The sequence below is a fragment of the Aplysia californica genome, unplaced genomic scaffold (assembly GCF_000002075.1).
Source record: "Aplysia californica isolate F4 #8 unplaced genomic scaffold, AplCal3.0 scaffold00121, whole genome shotgun sequence".
Taxonomy (NCBI): Eukaryota; Metazoa; Mollusca; class Gastropoda; order Aplysiida; family Aplysiidae; genus Aplysia; species Aplysia californica.
In genome coordinates, this window is record NW_004797391.1 from 1,424,596 (window position 1) to 1,442,573 (window position 17,978).

General features: G+C 40.9%; 2 protein-coding genes across 3 annotated transcripts; one reads left to right on the top strand and one right to left on the bottom strand.

Moving 5' to 3' along the window:
- Nucleotides 1–117: 117 nt before the first annotated feature.
- Nucleotides 118–4,208, bottom strand: LOC101858337 (ubiquitin-conjugating enzyme E2 S). The gene is made up of 2 exons (XM_005096122.3): nucleotides 3,092–4,208; nucleotides 118–2,069 (listed from the first exon to the last, which is right to left on the bottom strand). The coding sequence occupies exons 1-2, from the start codon at nucleotides 3,269–3,271 to the stop codon at nucleotides 1,170–1,172; spliced, it is 1,080 nt and encodes a 359-aa protein (XP_005096179.1). The 5' UTR covers nucleotides 3,272–4,208; the 3' UTR covers nucleotides 118–1,169.
- Nucleotides 4,209–4,801: 593 nt separating this feature from the next.
- LOC101858099 (GDP-Man:Man(3)GlcNAc(2)-PP-Dol alpha-1,2-mannosyltransferase) lies at nucleotides 4,802–12,670 on the top strand. 2 transcript variants are annotated; one of them, XM_035969160.1, is made up of 4 exons: nucleotides 4,802–5,038; nucleotides 8,114–8,344; nucleotides 9,474–10,402; nucleotides 11,466–12,670. In XM_035969160.1, exons 2-4 carry the CDS (start codon nucleotides 8,136–8,138, stop codon nucleotides 11,747–11,749), a joined length of 1,422 nt encoding a protein of 473 aa, XP_035825053.1. In that variant the 5' UTR covers nucleotides 4,802–5,038; nucleotides 8,114–8,135; the 3' UTR covers nucleotides 11,750–12,670. The 2 variants fall into 2 exon arrangements, with proteins under 2 accessions (XP_035825053.1, XP_005096178.1); XM_005096121.3 differs by having other exon boundaries at nucleotides 4,805–5,143.
- Nucleotides 12,671–17,978: the final 5,308 nt, after the last annotated feature.

A 17,978-nucleotide genomic window follows, 5' to 3' on the forward strand; every position in this document is an offset into this window, starting at 1 on the left:
GCATGCATGTGTGTGTGCGTGTAATGTATGCATGATTAAGTGTGTGTGTGTGTGAATATTGTTCGTACATGCATTTATGTAAAGCACCTAGAGCTGTGTTCACACCGGAGTGGACGCTATAGAAATGATCTACATTATTATTATTATTATTAGTCTAGCATGCACATGGCAAAATCGACGAGAAGCAGAAGTCTTTTCATTTTGTACGAATTTTGGTGTACATGTTTTAAACAAGGAATATACATTTATATATATACATATTATGTACAAATAAAATAAAAATTCAGGATCTGGATGTTTGTTCATGAATTGCCAGTTCAGTATGTGTCTGCTTGACTGTAAAATAAATCATTAGCTGTCTCACTGCCGATAGTCCCCTGGTTTTTTTTTAACATGTATAGTAAAATGGGGGAATTCCACACCATACTTTTCAATTGGATTGTGAAACAAGAAGTGTTGTAGAAGCTATTTGTGTAGAAAAAGGACACATCCTCCACAACAGTTTTACTTTGGGTCTGATAAGTTACGAAACAAAACATAATATGAATTCTACTATATCACCATTTCAACTTAATTATAAATTTAATATCATGGGGCAATTCCACACCCACATGAGCACACATGCCAAAATGAAAATAAACGGACAGACATGACAAGAAATTATAGCTGAATTGAAAAATAAAATATGGTAGACATAAGCAAATGATTAAAGCTGAACGTCAAACAGATTTCTGTTGGTTCTAAGGGCTGTAAGTGGGGGTGTGGAATTACCCTGGGTGTGGAATTCCCCCACCTTCCCATTCATGTATTACTCTCTTCCGTCTTTTTTTCCCCAGACCATTTCCCTTCCCAACACCCTTTCTCCATATTATCATCTTCATCAATGCCTTTCACCCCTGGCAGGGTATAGGCCCATATTATTATGCATGATTAAAATACATGTATACTATGATATAAATATCCTCTGATTCATGGTCTCTTTCTCGGAAGTCCTTCCCTAAAATACAGTTAATTCACTTTCTTGTCTTCTTGTTTGTCATTTACGTATATATATATATTTCATGTATCCTAGTTCGTGTTTACATCAACCAAATAATCTTCATCAACTCCCTGATGATCACTTGTCGTCGAATTCCCCTTGTTTTCCTTTTCTGCCGGTTCGCCCTTTGTCAACTCGGCAGTGTTCTCCAATTTTGATCCCCTTGTTGTTCACCAATGATCAAATGCCTCTCTTGATCACCTTCTTGTTGTACGTTAATTGTTCGACATGGCGTTAGCGACCCCATCAGCACTGTGATGAGTTTCTGTACAAGACGGGACCTCCTCCAGTCGTTCGTCCATCTCTGATAGGACCCAACCAAACAGGCGAAGAACATTTGTTGAAACTCTCGAAACAGCCCAAGAATGTTCCACTGGGGATTCAAACCAGAGTCCTCTGCACCATAACCCAGCATGATACACTCCTGTTGTCCACTAGACACCGGGCTCTGTTCAATATCACCACTTTCTGTTGTGTCTTCCTTTACGTTCCCATCAGCTCGCACTTCTCCTTCGGGTCGTTCCTTTTCCGGTTCCACGTTTCTCCCCGCCATCTGCTCCACGCCCCCTTTGACTTTGACGTCCCTATCACCGTCTCTGCATGTTCTATCGCTCCCTGCCTCACTATCACCATCACCCTCTCTGCATGACCCATCGCTCCCTGCCTCAGCCCCAACATTCTTTTCTCCACCAACCCCAACCACCAGCCTGTCAAACTGGACCCCCTCCACCTCCTCCCCCCGAATGGATCTTCTCACATTCTCCGCCAACTCCTCGTCCGTCATCTCCTCCCCGAAGACTGGGCTCAGAGCGTCATCCACGTTGGGGTTGTGGAAGAGGAAGAGCACGGACATAATGACCCCGTCCAGACCCAGGGCTGGCGTCCAGTCCTCGCTTAGCGTGTTCACACAGATGGTAGACCCCCCTATCTCGTCGAGATCGTCGTCTGGGAGATCGATGTTGGGGTGGTAGACGCGGTTCAAACACCGCACAGTGGGGGCCTCTTGCGGGTACTCACTGTTTGCTAGAATCTGAAAAATTAAAAAAATGTATCAGTCTCTGGAGTTTTTTTTAAATGGTAGGGCCTACGTGTTTTACGGCGCTCGCAACTGCATTCGGTCATATGAGCGTGCAGGACACACCAAACATTTTCAGTTGGTAGAAATCTTGAATTTTGCCAGGGCGGCGGCCGAAACCTTCTCTTATCGGTTTTGGACCACCAAGGGATCTTAAATGTGCGCACTTGCACACTGGACCTCTGAGATTTTTCGCCCTTATCCGAGAAAGCTAGATGTAGATCTTACCTACCATAAGATCAAGGGTGTGGCTGAAGTGAAAGACAGCAATAAGAAGGAGCCAAGGAGTAGCAGAAGAGAAAGGCTGCAGGAAGAGTCAGGAGCCCTGAGGAGGGGGTAAAAACACCTTGCCTATTATTATATGGTCACTTTTAAGGACCAGCGGGTCTACCCAGATTCCGGGGGTTTCCAAAAATATTGACTTACGCCGAAAGAAAAGGAGAAGTTTGGTTTCATTGGTGTATATAATATATTTGTTTGGTTATATAGAAAACTCCTTGTTTTTTAAAGAAACCGAACAAAGGGCAGAAACTTTACCTTCGATTTTCTCAAAACAGCATTTTTCGGGATAGCCCCCTTTTGCTTAAAAGCGACCAAATGATAATGAAAAGAGCAGTACGTGATATATGTCCGGGTTTACAATGCGTGTCCCTGAAGGGAGTAAAAGTTGTGTGTATACTGATCACCACACCACCGTAACCTGCGGTACAGCGAGTGGCTGTCCATATAACGCTAGTTTAAAACAACTACACCCCCCCCCCACCCTCGCATTCAACAAATCAATCCCCACCTAAAAATATAAGCCCCACATTTTAAAAAACAACAACAAACGAACAAACATTAAAAAAAACAACACAAAACGAAACCCAACCCGAACACTCAAACAAGCAAAACATATCGCAAACAAAAGTAACTCATCGCTGCAATTAAATTAATTATTAATAAAATCGTGTAATAGAGTAAATCATTTCACCTACCGCAAATTTGACGGTAGCATCCTTGTAATGTCCGTCGTTGGGCGTGATGCTGAAGTAGATCCTGTGCTCGTCCTCATAACACACACTGTCCACGACGGCTTGCCCCGTGGTCACCCGGCTGATGTTTTTGTACAGGCTGTTGATCTCTTTGAAGATTTCACCGTCCTTGGTTGCCATCATGGGATGTCAAAGGCTGGATTAACCAACTCTCAAATAGCACCTTTGCACACGTTGATAGAAACTTCTATATTTCAAAGAACTTTCTTGAGTAAAGGGGGGAAAAAGAAAGAACTCAGAGCTTACTCCCCAAAAATGTTTATTTTATTGCCGTTTTCCTTCCTTGAAGCGCGTTCGTTTGTGAGGGATATGTAGAGCTAACCATTCAAGTGTCTTTTGAGAAGCAGCTTGCAACCACTGCAAGTCGTGTGAAATGAATATGTCTGTATTGTATCTTCCCTTTCGTAGTTGTTATATGATGTATACAAATTTACAACCCTACACCAACGTACCATTAATTTTACACAAAACAAGCATAACGCAAGTCTTCTCCCAAAGATTCGGGCAGATGTAGTATTCACTGAAAACAGGCAGCCTTCGCTTTCGCGCACATTTGAATCACATTTTGTCAATCCAACTGAACAAGCCACCGTGCTTTAGTCAGACCATCAGTTTAGATTCTTATTCATACCGAAGGAGTGCTTAGGGTCTGTACATGGTTAGCCCGCTCGCCGTTACTCGCGACTATCTTAGTCACATTCACATATTGAAAAAAACACGAGTCCAAATTGTTGCATTATTGACGCACATAATCCATGATCTATCCAGACTGCATTGCGGCTAGTGGGATTTCACTTCTCTTTTGGCACTGTTTTCTACCTCAAACCTCGTTCTTCTTGCAACAACACTAATCCTTTGCCTTGTCCGCGCTCTTTGGCTTGGTACTTATAGGCTCAAAACACGACGCTGGCTGTTGTGAATGAAATCGTATGGCAACATCAGAAGTTAATTTTAGCAACAGACAATTTTCTATTTTTAACTCTACAGATCCCAGAAAGAACTGATGCAACAGTGTCTCAATGCTTTGGGAACTCAACTTTTCAGTTGCAGCTCACTTCTGCAGCCTTTTATATCATCCAAGCTTTCATATTTACCTTTTAAAGTATATTCTTGAAAACAGGCCCAGTGGTGCACGACATTATTTATAGCGAAAGTAAAGAGGTTTTTGCTTTCCGCGAAGCAAAACTGGAACAAATCCGCGAAGTAAGGAATTTCCAGTGTGGCTTGCTTTGCAAGTTGCCACCTTGTTCCGAAAGTACGAAGTGTGGTTGGCTACGCCTACACACGACATGTATTAATTTCTCAAATTTACTTTATGTTGTTTGTTGAAGTAATGCGGACATGATCAGATGCCCTGTCCCCGGGAATCATTGTCTAGAAAAACGGAGAATTAACTGTTGGCCCACAGGCACAGATAGCATACAGCTCTGTAAACTTTCTGATAAAAAGGCGCAAACAGAATACAGTCCTCCAAACAAACAAAAAACCCTGTTGGGTTAAGAACTTTCTCGACTTTAAGGGAAGACGGGAATGAGGGAGAAGAAGAGGAAACAAGAAGAAGCCTTCATACCAGTGTTTTACACACACACACACACACACACATACGCGTGCGCGCACACACACACACACACACACACACACACACATACACACACACAGACTCACACGCACGTATATGAATACATACACTTAAAAACTGGCAGACAAACAGACAGATAGATAGACACACACACACACGAAACAAGTTTGTTAAAAGTCCGTACATTGACGAAGGCGTAAAAAACGAATATTTACTTTGACGAAGACAGTGAGTGAAAACTGCTGTTCTAGCTTAGATCTACGTTCTCGAGAGATAGTACTTTGAGATCAGTTGTGCTGGGAATGATGAGTGTGTGTTTATAAACTTGCCTTTTGTCATCTGTCATTTACTCATGTCCACGCCAGCGGGCGACACGTAAATACAATGCCTTCAAGTTTCTTGAAACAGTATGCTGGGTATGCCAATGCTTTATTCTTGTAAAACTAGGTGCTTTTCACCTTTAATTACGTACGCGAATTTGGTTTCGGGAAAAATCTCTCTCTGCTCTGCTGACCGGTCGTCAGTCATAGCTGCTCTAATCTCTCTCTACAACTACAAGTAATCTACAAGTCTCGGTATAGATTCAAGAGAAGGTCTATTATTCACAAGGCAAGGCTGCCAACTTGAAATTACTTCATTTCTGTGTACACAATGTCAATGACATTCAACAAAGAGTTGTTCTAATTAATTAGATCTACGGTAGGTTGCTTTTGTTCTGAAAAGTCCTTGTTTGTCTTCTAATCTAAGGCAAATCAACACCAATTTAGATTCTATCCACCAAAATAATGTTGGAGACACTGCATTGAGACAGCTGTTCAATACAATTCTTGTACTAAAAGGCATTCAGGCTTTGTCTTAGTACTCTTAGCATAGGCTAAGAGTTTGTTTCTAGGCCTATGATCTGTAATTTAATAATTTGCTGGCTCCCATCATTGCAACGTTTGCCATTTTAAAGCCAAGTAGGCTCCTTCCATGGCATTCTTGTGCTATCGAACATCATAACCGTTTTTGTAGAACTAGCTGCTTAACTGTGGTTGCCATGGGTTCAATAACCAAAGCTACAGCCATTTCTATTCCGGATTCAAACCAGAATTATTTTAAAGTAGATCTATAATCTAGATCTAGATCTAGATCTAGATCTAGTAATTTGATTAAATTAAAGAGGTAAATTTTTACTTTCACTCCCGCACACAGATGCACTGTTTCAGGGGTCAAACTGCTGTACTGTTTGCTGCAGATCACACATAAGGCTCCTAGAACTGTCGCAAATCAATTATTTTCAAGACAATTTCAAATCTAACTGTAAAATATCAAATTATGGGTAAAAACAGGGGGGCATGCCCCCCTGTGACCCCCCAGATTTTCTTTTACCCCAGTGGGGAAAGCCCCCCTGGAACCCCCCGATTGGCCAAAAAGCATGTCTATCTCGGTTAAAAACAATCAAATATTTCAAAAACTATTAATTTGCGACGGAAATGAAGTTGATATTCGTGTTCAGCGCATCAATTTTTAGTAGAAAATAGGCATCTGGTAGCTGAGTGTGAGACGCGAGGAAAAGTAAAAAAATACCATTAAAGACATATTTTTATCAAGTAGTGATTATTTGATTATAATATGAAATTCGATGTACTCAATAGGTTAGCTGTACTATTTTTAGCTTAATAATCCTGACTCATTCAGTAACATGTGATCCTGTTTATGTCCCCCTCCACATAAAAAATCATCCAGATAACAAAATGGTGCATTATATTTTTTTGTGAAAATCAGTTGCTCAAGTTTTATATGAAAGCTTCTGCTTGGAAAACCTGTACACATCTCTAAATTTAGCAACTCCCTCAGACCCTCGATCAAGCACACCTTTTGAGACATGAGACTTTCAGTCCCTCTGATTTAAAGGTTAGTTTTATGATGAACTCAGATCTATTTTATAGTCTAGCATAGATCAGACCTGAACACACAAAACTCAAATTTTGTGGATAGCTTGCAAGAACCAATATGCCATTCCTCGACTTAACAGCAATAAATAATATTTCCTTTGTATTGTCAGCACTGTATCTCAAACACCAGCATGGATGTGTCAATAAACTCATCTCGAGAAGCCTGATCGAATTTTTTCCTCACATTCATCTTGAATTCATCTGCCAGAACACACGGTGAAAAACAGACTCAGACATCATCACTGAGAGTATCAGGGTACATGAACCTACTTAGCTCGTTACCCCCCCCCCCCCCACAGCGTAATGCAATGGTGTGTCATTGGAGATAGACATTGTGGTAGTGCATTGAGCTGTATTGTTTGTGAATTATGTTTGTGTTAGTGTGTATGTCGGTGACCTAGTGGTTAGGCTACCGGACTCTTAATCGTGAGGTCGCGGGGTCGGGGGTTCGAGCCGCAGGTCCGACGCTGTGTCCTTGGGAAAGACACTGTACACGAATTTTCCACGCTTCACCCAGGTGGAAATGGGTACCCGGCCATAGGCAGTGAAAAATCTTGTTAGTATTTTAGCTCCTATAAATGGCTGCTTGCCCTGTATGCTTCCCAGGAAGTTGAGTTTGTTTCGGAATGCTCTCAGGTCTGCTGGGGTAATAGTATAGATTGTGAAGCGCTTAGAGCTTGCTGTTGAGCGGGGATTTGCGCCATACAAATGCTATCTCTATTATTATGTGCCTGTGGTTGTTTGAATTTGAAGGTATGGATCGGGAAATGACTGTATACAAGAGGTGGGGGTGTGTGGTGTGCTATGGTGTCAGAGAGCAAGAGCAACTTTTTCATCTTAAGCTTATTAAGGCTCATCAGCATTACTCTCTTCCCTTTTCTTGCTCCGACACTGAACAAAGCAGATGCACTATCTGTGTTTCTATCCTTTCATTGATACCAGATACAGTTACTTCCTTTGATTTTCTTAAATGTCTCTGCTCTTATTTTTCATTATCTGGGTTTACTCGAATTAAGGGTTTGTCAGAATCATTTGTCAATCTCTGATGTTTTCGAAGTATCCGTGCTCAACTGTACGGGAAGAAAGAAAATACAATCAAGGCGATTTAGAAGAGTTGCATGGTGTTGTACCGAAAGATCTGCAAAAAGGGCTAACACCTAGACTTAGAGAGCATGACAACTTTTTGTTGTCTGTCTTTTGAAGTTCCTTTGAGTAAACAAATATGTTTCCACCGTTTCCATACAATTTACAAAACAATGTTTTAAAAATTCAGCCGTTCTATTGGAGAATTAGGCTACATATTTTGAAAACTAGAGTCTATACAAGCCATCCATGATTTTGAGTTTTGCATGTTTGTTTTATCTGTGCCGTACCGGTACCGTACATACTCCTTGTGATATTTCAGAATTCGGTGAGATTTTGATTTGTACTGTTCTCTTTGTTTTTCAGAGGTCTGTCTCAGGTAGCAACGATGATGATTGTCTCGGGAGTCTTCTTCATCTTTGTCTTCACCGCTGTCTTCTTCCTCCTGCGCATTTGGCTGCGCAGACGTTCCAAGATCTTCTATGACTCCTCTGGGAAAAAGAAGAGACCATCGTTTGCTTTCTTCCACCCGTACTGCAATGCTGGTGGCGGCGGGGAGAGGGTTTTGTGGGTGGCTGTCCGCTCCATACAGAGAAGGTACTGTGTAGTGTTTTACGGTGCTGTAAAAAATTTGTTGCGCAACTTATTGTCAAGTATCTCTTCAACCATCGAGTGTAGACTCTCCAACTTTTGCACAATCATTACATATATATTTATGTCAATTTGTTTTGAGTACATTTAGTGCAATTAATGGTACGGAACAAAACTGGAAGTTATTTTTACTCCATTTTGCTTCATGGATGATGACATTTTATTATTGATCAAACCAAAATGTACTGGCTCAAGCGCATTGTTCTGAATAGGAGTGGGTTAAACTGCATGTTGTAGTGCATATTCTTAGCAGTATAAAATAAAGTGAAGAATGACGGCATCAAACTAGTTTTAAAATATGAGCAGAAACTCTGTACAGTTTCACTTGTCATTTATAAGAAGATCGTGATTATGTGTGAAGAAAACTTTTGCCAATAAAAAGTGTCATTGTCTTTTTATTTGTAATTTGAAAGTAGATGTTACACTTGAGTGTTTTTGGGGTATGTCTCAATGTTTCAGTAATTATATAATTCTTATTATAAATGTTTGTATATGAGAAAAGGACTGGATGCAATTATGCCTAGATGTAAGATTCTTAGTTTAGTTCTCCTTTCAAAGTACCTGATTTGATCCCAGGCTGGTGCCTGTATAGTTGGTCTGTTGACATCCTAGCTTCTTTCCTCAGGGTTTTTCACTCCCCTGTTGGCTGGGCAGGTAACATCAACTGTTTAGTCTTCTTGGATGTGTGTGAAAAAAACAGCAACCTAGCAATAGTTTCTTGCGTTCATTATTTGTGTTAAATGCAACTCTAGACTGCCAAAAGATTGGACCTGACCAGGTTTGATGCCAGTGAAAAATTCTTAATTGATCCCTACCTTAAATGAAGAAAGTGTGGTAGGTAGAAATCACTATATAAGAGTAAATGTAGGCCCAACATTAAACATTACACATATATCTGCCTGACAGACGAGAGAAGCTATGTTCTAAATAGAAAAAACAGCAGTATACGTAAAACTCAGTAGCATTGTGGTTTGAGGAAGGAGCTGCTAAAGATGACCCAGAGGGTACAGCAAAAACAAAAAAAACTGAAGGAGAATAAATCAGATGACAGTTCCTCATTTTTTCCCTCCCTCAGGTACCCAAATGTCCAGTGCGTCATCTATACAGGCGACGTAGACGCCACCCCAGATGAAATCCTGGCAAGAGCAAGCCAACGATTTAACATTTTTCTTCCATCTCGTGTTGAGTTTGTGTTTCTGCGTTGCCGCGGCTGGGTAGAGGCCAGCAAATATCCATACTTCACTCTGCTAGGGCAGAGCATTGGTTCTGTCTTTCTTGGCCTGGAAGCGCTGTATCAGTTTGTCCCAGACGCTTACATCGACACGATGGGCTACGCCTTCACGTTGCCTCTCTTCAGGTACCTAGGCGGCTCCCTTGTTGCCTGCTACGTCCACTACCCAACCATCTCGACTGATATGTTAGACAGGGTGACCCAGAGAGTGGCCGCTCACAACAACGCCTCGTTCATTTCGTCCAGTCCAGTTTTGAGCAGGCTGAAGATCTTCTACTACCAGCTTTTTGCTTATCTGTACGGGGTGGCTGGCAACAGAGCCAACGTGATCATGGTGAATTCCACCTGGACGTACAACCACATCATCAGCCTGTGGGGTGTGCCGGGAAAAACACATATCCTCTACCCGCCGTGCGACATTTCCGAATTCATGAAAATTCCTCTGGACAGCGATGAGGAGAAGTCGAAGCAGATCCTCTCCCTCGGTCAGTTTCGCCCGGAGAAAGACCATCCGCTCCAGATCCGTTCGTTCAGTCGCTTTGTGAAAAGCCTGGATGAAAAGGCTGGCTCGACGTATAAGCTTGTGCTTGCCGGCAGTTGTCGTAACGAGGAGGACCAGCGAAGGGTGGAGAGTCTGCACGCCCTGGCCAGGGAACTGGGCGTGGATCATCTCGTGGATTTCCGTCTGAACATCCCGTTCTCGGAGCTGAAGCAGCTCCTGGCAGAGTCGCTCGTCAGTCTGCACACCATGTGGAACGAACATTTCGGCATCTGTGAGTTGGATACTGATGTGATGTGATGATATCGCGACCTCCGTGCTTTCTTGTCGTATCTCCTTTTTTTTAACACTTTGCCACCGTATCTCCCTGATTGGCGATGTTTTCCACCCAGTTTCTTTGGATTTTCCCCAAAATATGGTGGCAAAGTGTTAAACAGTGAAAATGTGATTTCTTCTTAAGCTCACTCTTTGTTATGAACTGTTTTCACTCATATTAGAAATGGAGATACAACAAGAAAGCATATGTTTCTGTGTGTGTCCTCTGTATGTGTATTATGTGTGTGTGTATTATGTGTGTGTGTATGTGTGTTTGTATGTGTGTCTGTGTGTGTTTGTGTGCTTGTGTGTGTCTGTGTGAGTTTGTATGTGTGTCTTTGTGTGTCTGTGTGTATATTAAAAAATAAAATTTCGATGTGTGTTATAAGGAAACTTTTAATTTCTCATTTTGATCCAAACAATTACTATACAAAATTTAACTTTGTAATGTTACATGGTTTGCATCATTCATCCTGTACATTTTGTACTTGATGTTGTCAAAGTTGTTTAAAGGCTCCCCCCTCTCTCCTTGTCCTCCTCCTGTGTGTTCACAGGTCGTGGGTGGTAGGCGGGTGCTCTGGTGTGGTTTGCTCCTTCTTTCTTATCAAACATCTATCATCCTTCTCTCTCCTTCTTCTTTTTTATGTTTGTTACTCTCCTGTAACACCTCTAATCTTCGGAACTTACATCTCCTTATTATGTTGCAAGTGCCGTAAAACTCCTACGAAAACAAAAATTATGTCGTCAAAGTTGTTCAAGTGGGTGGCTGGTGGGTGCTCTGGTGTGGTTTGCTTCTTCTTTCTTATCAAAGATCGAGATCTATTGTCCTTATCTCCCCTTTTTCTTTTTTATGTTTGTTACTCTCTTGTAACACCTCTAATCTTCTGGCGCTCATATGACCTTGCCTTATGCAGTTGCGAGTTGTTCAAAGCCCCATCCCCCTGGTGTTCATTGGTCAAGTGTTTATACAAGTATAAGTAAACAGTTGTTTTTTGTTCCCTCCCACTCTACTCTCCTCCCAGGTGTTGTTGAAGGCATGGCCGCGGGGACTGTGATGTTAGCCCATGACTCCGGAGGACCCAAGATGGACATTGTGGTGACGCACAACGATCGGCCCACGGGGTTCTTAGCATCCGACGAGGAATCTTTCGCTGCGGCAATGAAGCAGATTTTCCAGATGTCGCCGTCGGAGAGGCTGGCCTTAAGGCAGAATGCTCGAGATTCGTTGTCCCGGTTTTCTGAGGAGGAGTTTGATGCTGCATTTTTGTCCCTCTGTCGGCCTGTTCTCAAGTTCCTCTCTACATAGGGCTGTTTGAAGTGTGTGACTGTGGGGGATGGGGGGAGGGGTGTGACCTTTCGGGGAGGAGGGATTGGGGTGGGGGTGACTTTTGGGAGAAGGGGGGGGGGGTATCGAGTTCCAGGTGGCTCTCTATTTGTGCCAGGGGTAGCCAGTGTTAAGAGTGATAGATAGTGGATGTAAGACGTCATCAAGTCTGTAGGCTCTACTGCCACAAGTGTTACAACCTTCTTTGAATGTTTATTTATTCATTTACTCATTAACTTTAACTCTTTATCTCCGGCAAGCTGCTCCCAGCGGCTCGCGGTTGGAGTCGCTGACAGCGGCTGGGGCACATTCCTTTACGACAACTTCGACATCAAATTACTTTTCAGCAATTGCCGAAAACAGGCCTCTTTTATCGGGAGTGCATATTTTAGATGAAGAACTATCAAAATAGGTTCACTTGTTTTGAATTTAATGACCCATTTAGTGACGTTTTTGTCATTTTTAGATTAAGTACCAAAAGAAGGGGCCCGGCATAGTGGGTTTGCCCCCCCCCCACCCCCACGGAGATAAAGAGTTAACAGCTTGTTGCTATGGAAAATGTTGCTTTTCTTTACCCTCTGCCTGCTTTAATCTTCAGATCATGTTTAAAATTGTTCTATAAATGTGGGTACCATGGCAGCAGGCCTCTTTGCAATGGTTACTGGTTGCAGGAATACTTCATGCTTGCATGTGAAGAAAAACAGCTGGCGGGTGGTTGGTGGGTGCTCTGGTGTGATTTGCTCCTTCTTTTTTATCAAACGTCTAACCTCCTTTATAATCTCTCTTCCTTCTTTTCTTTATACGTTACTCTCTAGTAACACCCGTGCTCTAATCTTAGGTTCCTATATGACCTATCTTTGTCGTAAGTGCCGTGAAACTTTCGAAAAAATTAAAAAAACTAAATGAAAACATCTGATAAAGAAGAAGTTAGAGCTCATGGTTTCATCTGGAGATGCGGGCACTGTACGTTACTCTCTAGTAACACCTGTGCTCTAATCTTGGGTTCTTATACGACCTGTCTTTGTCGTAGGAGCTGTTGAAACTTTCACGAAAATTAAAAAACTGAATGAAAATGTCTGATAAAGAAGAAGTCCCAGCTCATGGTTTTCTCTGGAGATGTGGGCGCTGTACTGTATAATATTTACTCTGTCGGCTCTATTTGCCGTGGACTTGCCTTGTCAAGCCAGATTTTAAATGCCAGCATTATGTCTCAATGAATGTGTCCTATGTATGCACGGGAAGTGTAAGGGGCTGCATGTCTTGTGTGCAGTAGAGTACAGTTTGAATGAAATGGTGGAAAATCAGAGCCGTCTGTAGATTTATATGTGAGGCATCATGGGGAAATGAGGCGCTTGTCAAAATAATGAAATTGAAGAAACATGCATTTTCCGTAAGTTTGTCAGGTTTTTTTTCAAATTTTTTTTTTTGGCTTACAATCTGTTATGTCCATATAAAAACATATTTCCATGTATGAATTTTACTGCAAAACGTTGATTAAAGGCACAAAATATGTCATTTTATTTAGTTTTCAAGGACTCTCAAGCTATTGAAGTGACCAAACTTTGGCCGCCATTTTCTCGCTTATTTTACCCTTGAAACCAGTCAACTCCACACACCGTCTTCAATCGCCACTTTTTCGACTTCTGTTCAAGAATTGTGGGTATTTTTTTCTTTAAAAGCATGAAGAACGAATAAGCTTTCCATTGATACCAATTACTACACATACTCAGAAATTGGTGAGCGCCTGATTCCACTGTGTCGTGACACATCCAGGGATGCCAAATCTGGTTTTTCAGGGTTTTTTTTCAAAAATCATTTGGCCTCCCTGAAGAAGAAGGCTTCTGACATAAGGTCCTTCTTCTCAAGACAGATATAATATTACTGGAATTGATGAAACTAAAGTCCCCCATACCCTTGTAAAGGAAAGGGGGGAGGTAAGAGAGATGTTTTTGTCTGCTCATTTAAAAACTTCACAAGGTTTGTTTTAGGTGAGATGTGATGCTTCGCTCATTTTCAGGTTGTTTTTTCAAAAATCATTTGACATCCCTGCACATCACATAAATAGCAACATTTGTGGTCACGATCCTGTTTTTGGTTGAAATATTTCTTGAAGTAAAAATGTGCAGTGCTGAATGTGGCTCCTCTGAATTTATATCTTTCAGTCTAGTCCATTAAAACAGCCTCTGTTATTACAGGAACTAAGAAGATATAATAACTGTCATAAATCAAATCCCTGTGTTTTTCTTTCTCTGTAAGTGTAAGTAATATGAACTTGGCTATAACAGGGTTCAATTTGCACAGACCCGGATATAACAGTGATCTTGCAGCGCATGAACTTGCTTTCGATCCGTCAAATTATTAAAAATTTGTCTCAACAAAGATATTTTGCCTGTTTGTATGATCTCTTGCATCATAAACACAAACTTTTAAACATACACCCCCCCATAGTGTTGGGGTCACCGATCGATTCTGTCTCAGTGTCAGCAAAACAGCCCACTGGAAAAGGAGTTGGGGTCACAGCAAAATAGCCCACTGGAAAAGGAGTTGGGGTCACAGCAAAACAGCCCTCTGGAAAAGGATTTACTGTAATCGAATATATAATTATATAGTAAGCTTAAGGTGCAATGGTACTGGTAGTTTCCCTTGATAACGGTTCTAACTGGACTCGCTTATAACAGGGGAAAACTACCGGTCTTGTCTGTTCTGTTATATCCGAGTTTGACTGTATGTATAATGTATGTATTCGTGTGTATTGGTACATCATCCAGGGATGCCAAATCTCTGGTTTTTCCGGCTTTTTCTGGGTTTTTTCCTACACTTGCAAAGGAAAGAGGAATGGTAAGAGAAAAGTTTTTGTTTTCTCATTTAAAGATTTTTCAAGGTTCGTTTTAGGTGAGGTGTGATGCCCCAGCTCGTTTTCCTTTTTTTTTTCTTCAAAAATCATTTGGCATCCCTGATCATAAGTCTCTGCTGTGTGACAGGAGAGTGGCACTGGCTGCTTGTTCTTTGGACGCGCACTGTTAATTATTTCTGTCTAAGTTTTCATTTCTTCTCGGTTGAAAATAAATTATGATATAATTCAAACGAGCAACTTTGTTCTCATTATTCACATTCACAGCTCAATACTCACGGCTATAAATGTTTGGTTTGTGGGTGGTTGACGGGTGCTCTGGTGTGGTGCTTCTTCTTTCCTCTCAAACATCTATCGTCCTTATCTTTCCTCCTTTTTTGTGTTTGTTACTCTCTTGTAACACCTCTAATCTTCATTATATGACCTAATTGTGTTGCCAGTGCCGAAAAACTCTTACTAAATTTAATCTAAAAACTATGTGTAACGCTCTATAAAAAGTGCAACTCCTGCACAAGGAGACCGAAGGCCCTTGCTCCTTCATCAAAGAGATGCAACGTTCTTTAAAAAGTGTAACATCCTACATCAAAATGTGTAACTTTCTTATAAAAAGTGTAACTCCTTCATCAAAGAGGTGTAACTTACTATAAAAAGTGTAACTCTTTCATCAAAGGAAGGTGTAACTTACTACAAAAAGTGTAACTCTTTCATCAAAGGAAGGTGTAACTTTCTACAAAAAGTGTAACTCTTTCATCAAAGGAAGGTGTAACTTACTACAAAAAGTGTAACTCCTTCAAAGGAAGGTGTAACTTTCTGCAAAAAGTGTAACTCCTTCAAAGGAAGGTGTAACTTTCTGCAAAAAGTGTAACTCCTGAGAAAATCGAAAGAGATTTTCTTTCACTTTCCTGAAGGTTAAAAGATTTTCTTTTACAACGTACTTTGCAGAAAGAGATTTTAAAAATTACCTCACCTACTGTTGAAAGAGATTTTCTTTTACAATTAATTATTAGATATATACCTTTGTGAAATGGATTTTCTATTCCTTTCTTAAAGATTTTCTATAAGATAATAAAGAGGGCCCTGCTTTGAGGTGGCCAACTTTTATTGGCTTCATAAAGTACAGATTAAAAAAACAAAACTGTACAACTTTTTTTGCTAATATTTTCCTCCACTCTGAAGTTTTACGCTTCAAATTTGAACACAACATTCGGTAGGCAAAAAGAATTTGTCTGATACTCATTTTTAGAAAAATCCGCTGAACAGTTTTGCTGTGTTCATATACAGCGTGTTAAAAAAGAACCCATTTTCAGCTTTGTCCCAAATATTTTAGCTTGACGCACTAGTTCTCATTAGGCCTATCACTTAAAATCCCAACGATTGAGCCATATAACATACTACAGTGGTCTTCACAGGCCAACAGAAGTTTGCAGACAGCTTTTCACAAGTTTTCTTTGCTTGCTGAGATCATGGTTAAGATAAGTAAAGAGCAGATAGCTTTTTGTGTTGAACATTTCCTCATCACCAACTCATTTCGCAAGTTTTGCACAAGGTACGGAAAAAATGTCAAAGTGCCCTTAAGGCCTTCTTCGATGTCAAGGGCGGAAATGTTCCATCAGTTATTACCTGCAGTAAATGAGAACTAAAAATTCCCGGAAAAAAACGACCACTTTGGGTCAAACATACACTGTTCGTACCCCTTTAAACGTCACCAGGTCGCAGAAATCAGTAGCTGAGCCCCGTGTGATGAGACGTCTGTCCGTAGACGATGTCTACTGCAATAACTTTCCTCCATCTCACCTATCCACATCAGGCTGATCTTCATCTACGACTGTACCATTCTCCAATTTGGAAGCTATCTGAGGATAGCAATGTGTTCATGATTCCTCGATCGTCTTGAAAAGCGTGAACATTTCCTCTATGACATTTGTTCCTTGGCAAAGCCCATAATCACCTTTCAGGTTATATCAACTCCTCAAATGTTGTCTATTTGGGCAACCCCACCCCTCCCTCCATTGTTTCTAGAAACCGCTCCATACTGTAAGGTGTACCGTGTGTGTGGCTTTGAGTACTCATGGTTGAGTGATTTCTTGTGCTTGGCTACTGTTGAACTTTACGAACGACGCATTAAAATGTGTCTAGTCCAAAGGAGGATAAAATATACAGACCACTGGTTCTTGGAATTCCACAATTTAACAAATATTTTTAAATTCTGTAGCAGAAAAAAATATTGTTTTAAGGTAACAGATTAAACTTTAGAAATAAAAGGAAATGAAAAAACAAATCAATCATTTCATGACTTTCATTACAAGATCTTTTAAATTGGTGCATTTTGCATTTATGTGATTTTTATAGAAGCCATTTTCGGTTTTAAAAATATGTTTCTCTTTTTTTTGTGAACTTTCTATCAAACAGATTCCTTTTGAATGAATTATACTTATCTATTCCGAATGACAACTTCCTTGTACAAATTTTGTGCGAGATATTTAAAAATAAAATTTGTACATTTTTTTTTATCACCCTGTATGATAACGTTGTAGTTGATGGCGCCTTTGGGAAAGGGGGGGGGGGGCTCCGTCTTCTTTTACTGTAACCCCCCCCCCCCCCCCCTCCCCCATCTCCCATTCCTTCATCAGGTCACTCCTGTCTATCTGTATGTCTGTCTATCTGTCATGATGTCTTCCTCTTTCACTGAGCAATAACAAAGGCAATCTGCAATTTATGTAGAAGAATATCTCTTTAAAAGCAAAAAGTCTTTGCACCCCTTTAGTCCCTGCAACCTCCTAAATTCTGACCTATCCCGAGAATGCCAAGCCCAAAGAGAGAAACATTATATAGTAATTTTGTTACCCTGCTAGAAATAGACTTGCAGAAACTTATTTTCTGCATGTCATTGTTTACAATTAATTAGAGTAATTTTGTTACCCTGCTACACAAAAAGGCTTGCAGAAACTTGATTGATTATTTCTGCATTGAATCGTTTCCTATTTGGAATAGAAAGGGGGAAAATAATATTATGGTTTCTATTAGCTGAAAGTTTTAAAAGCAACACAAGCGAAATGCAGCATGGTTTTTTACGAATAATTGTATATGTGTGCACTGGTGCGCATGTAATAATATTTAATGCTCGCGCGTGTGTGTGTGTGTGTGTGTGTGTGTGTGCGCATCGGTTTTATGCTGTCTCACGGTGCATGGTGTAAAACCTGTCGTGAACTGAGGCCTGCTTTCGACGAGGTTGTGAAGTATGATGGCAATTTGGTAGCCCAGGGTAAGTTCAGTCTTCGGTTCAGTCAATTCAACATCATCATGTTAAAAAGAAGGGGCAAGGCAGCAACTGTGTCAACATGACATGACCCCGTTTCACAT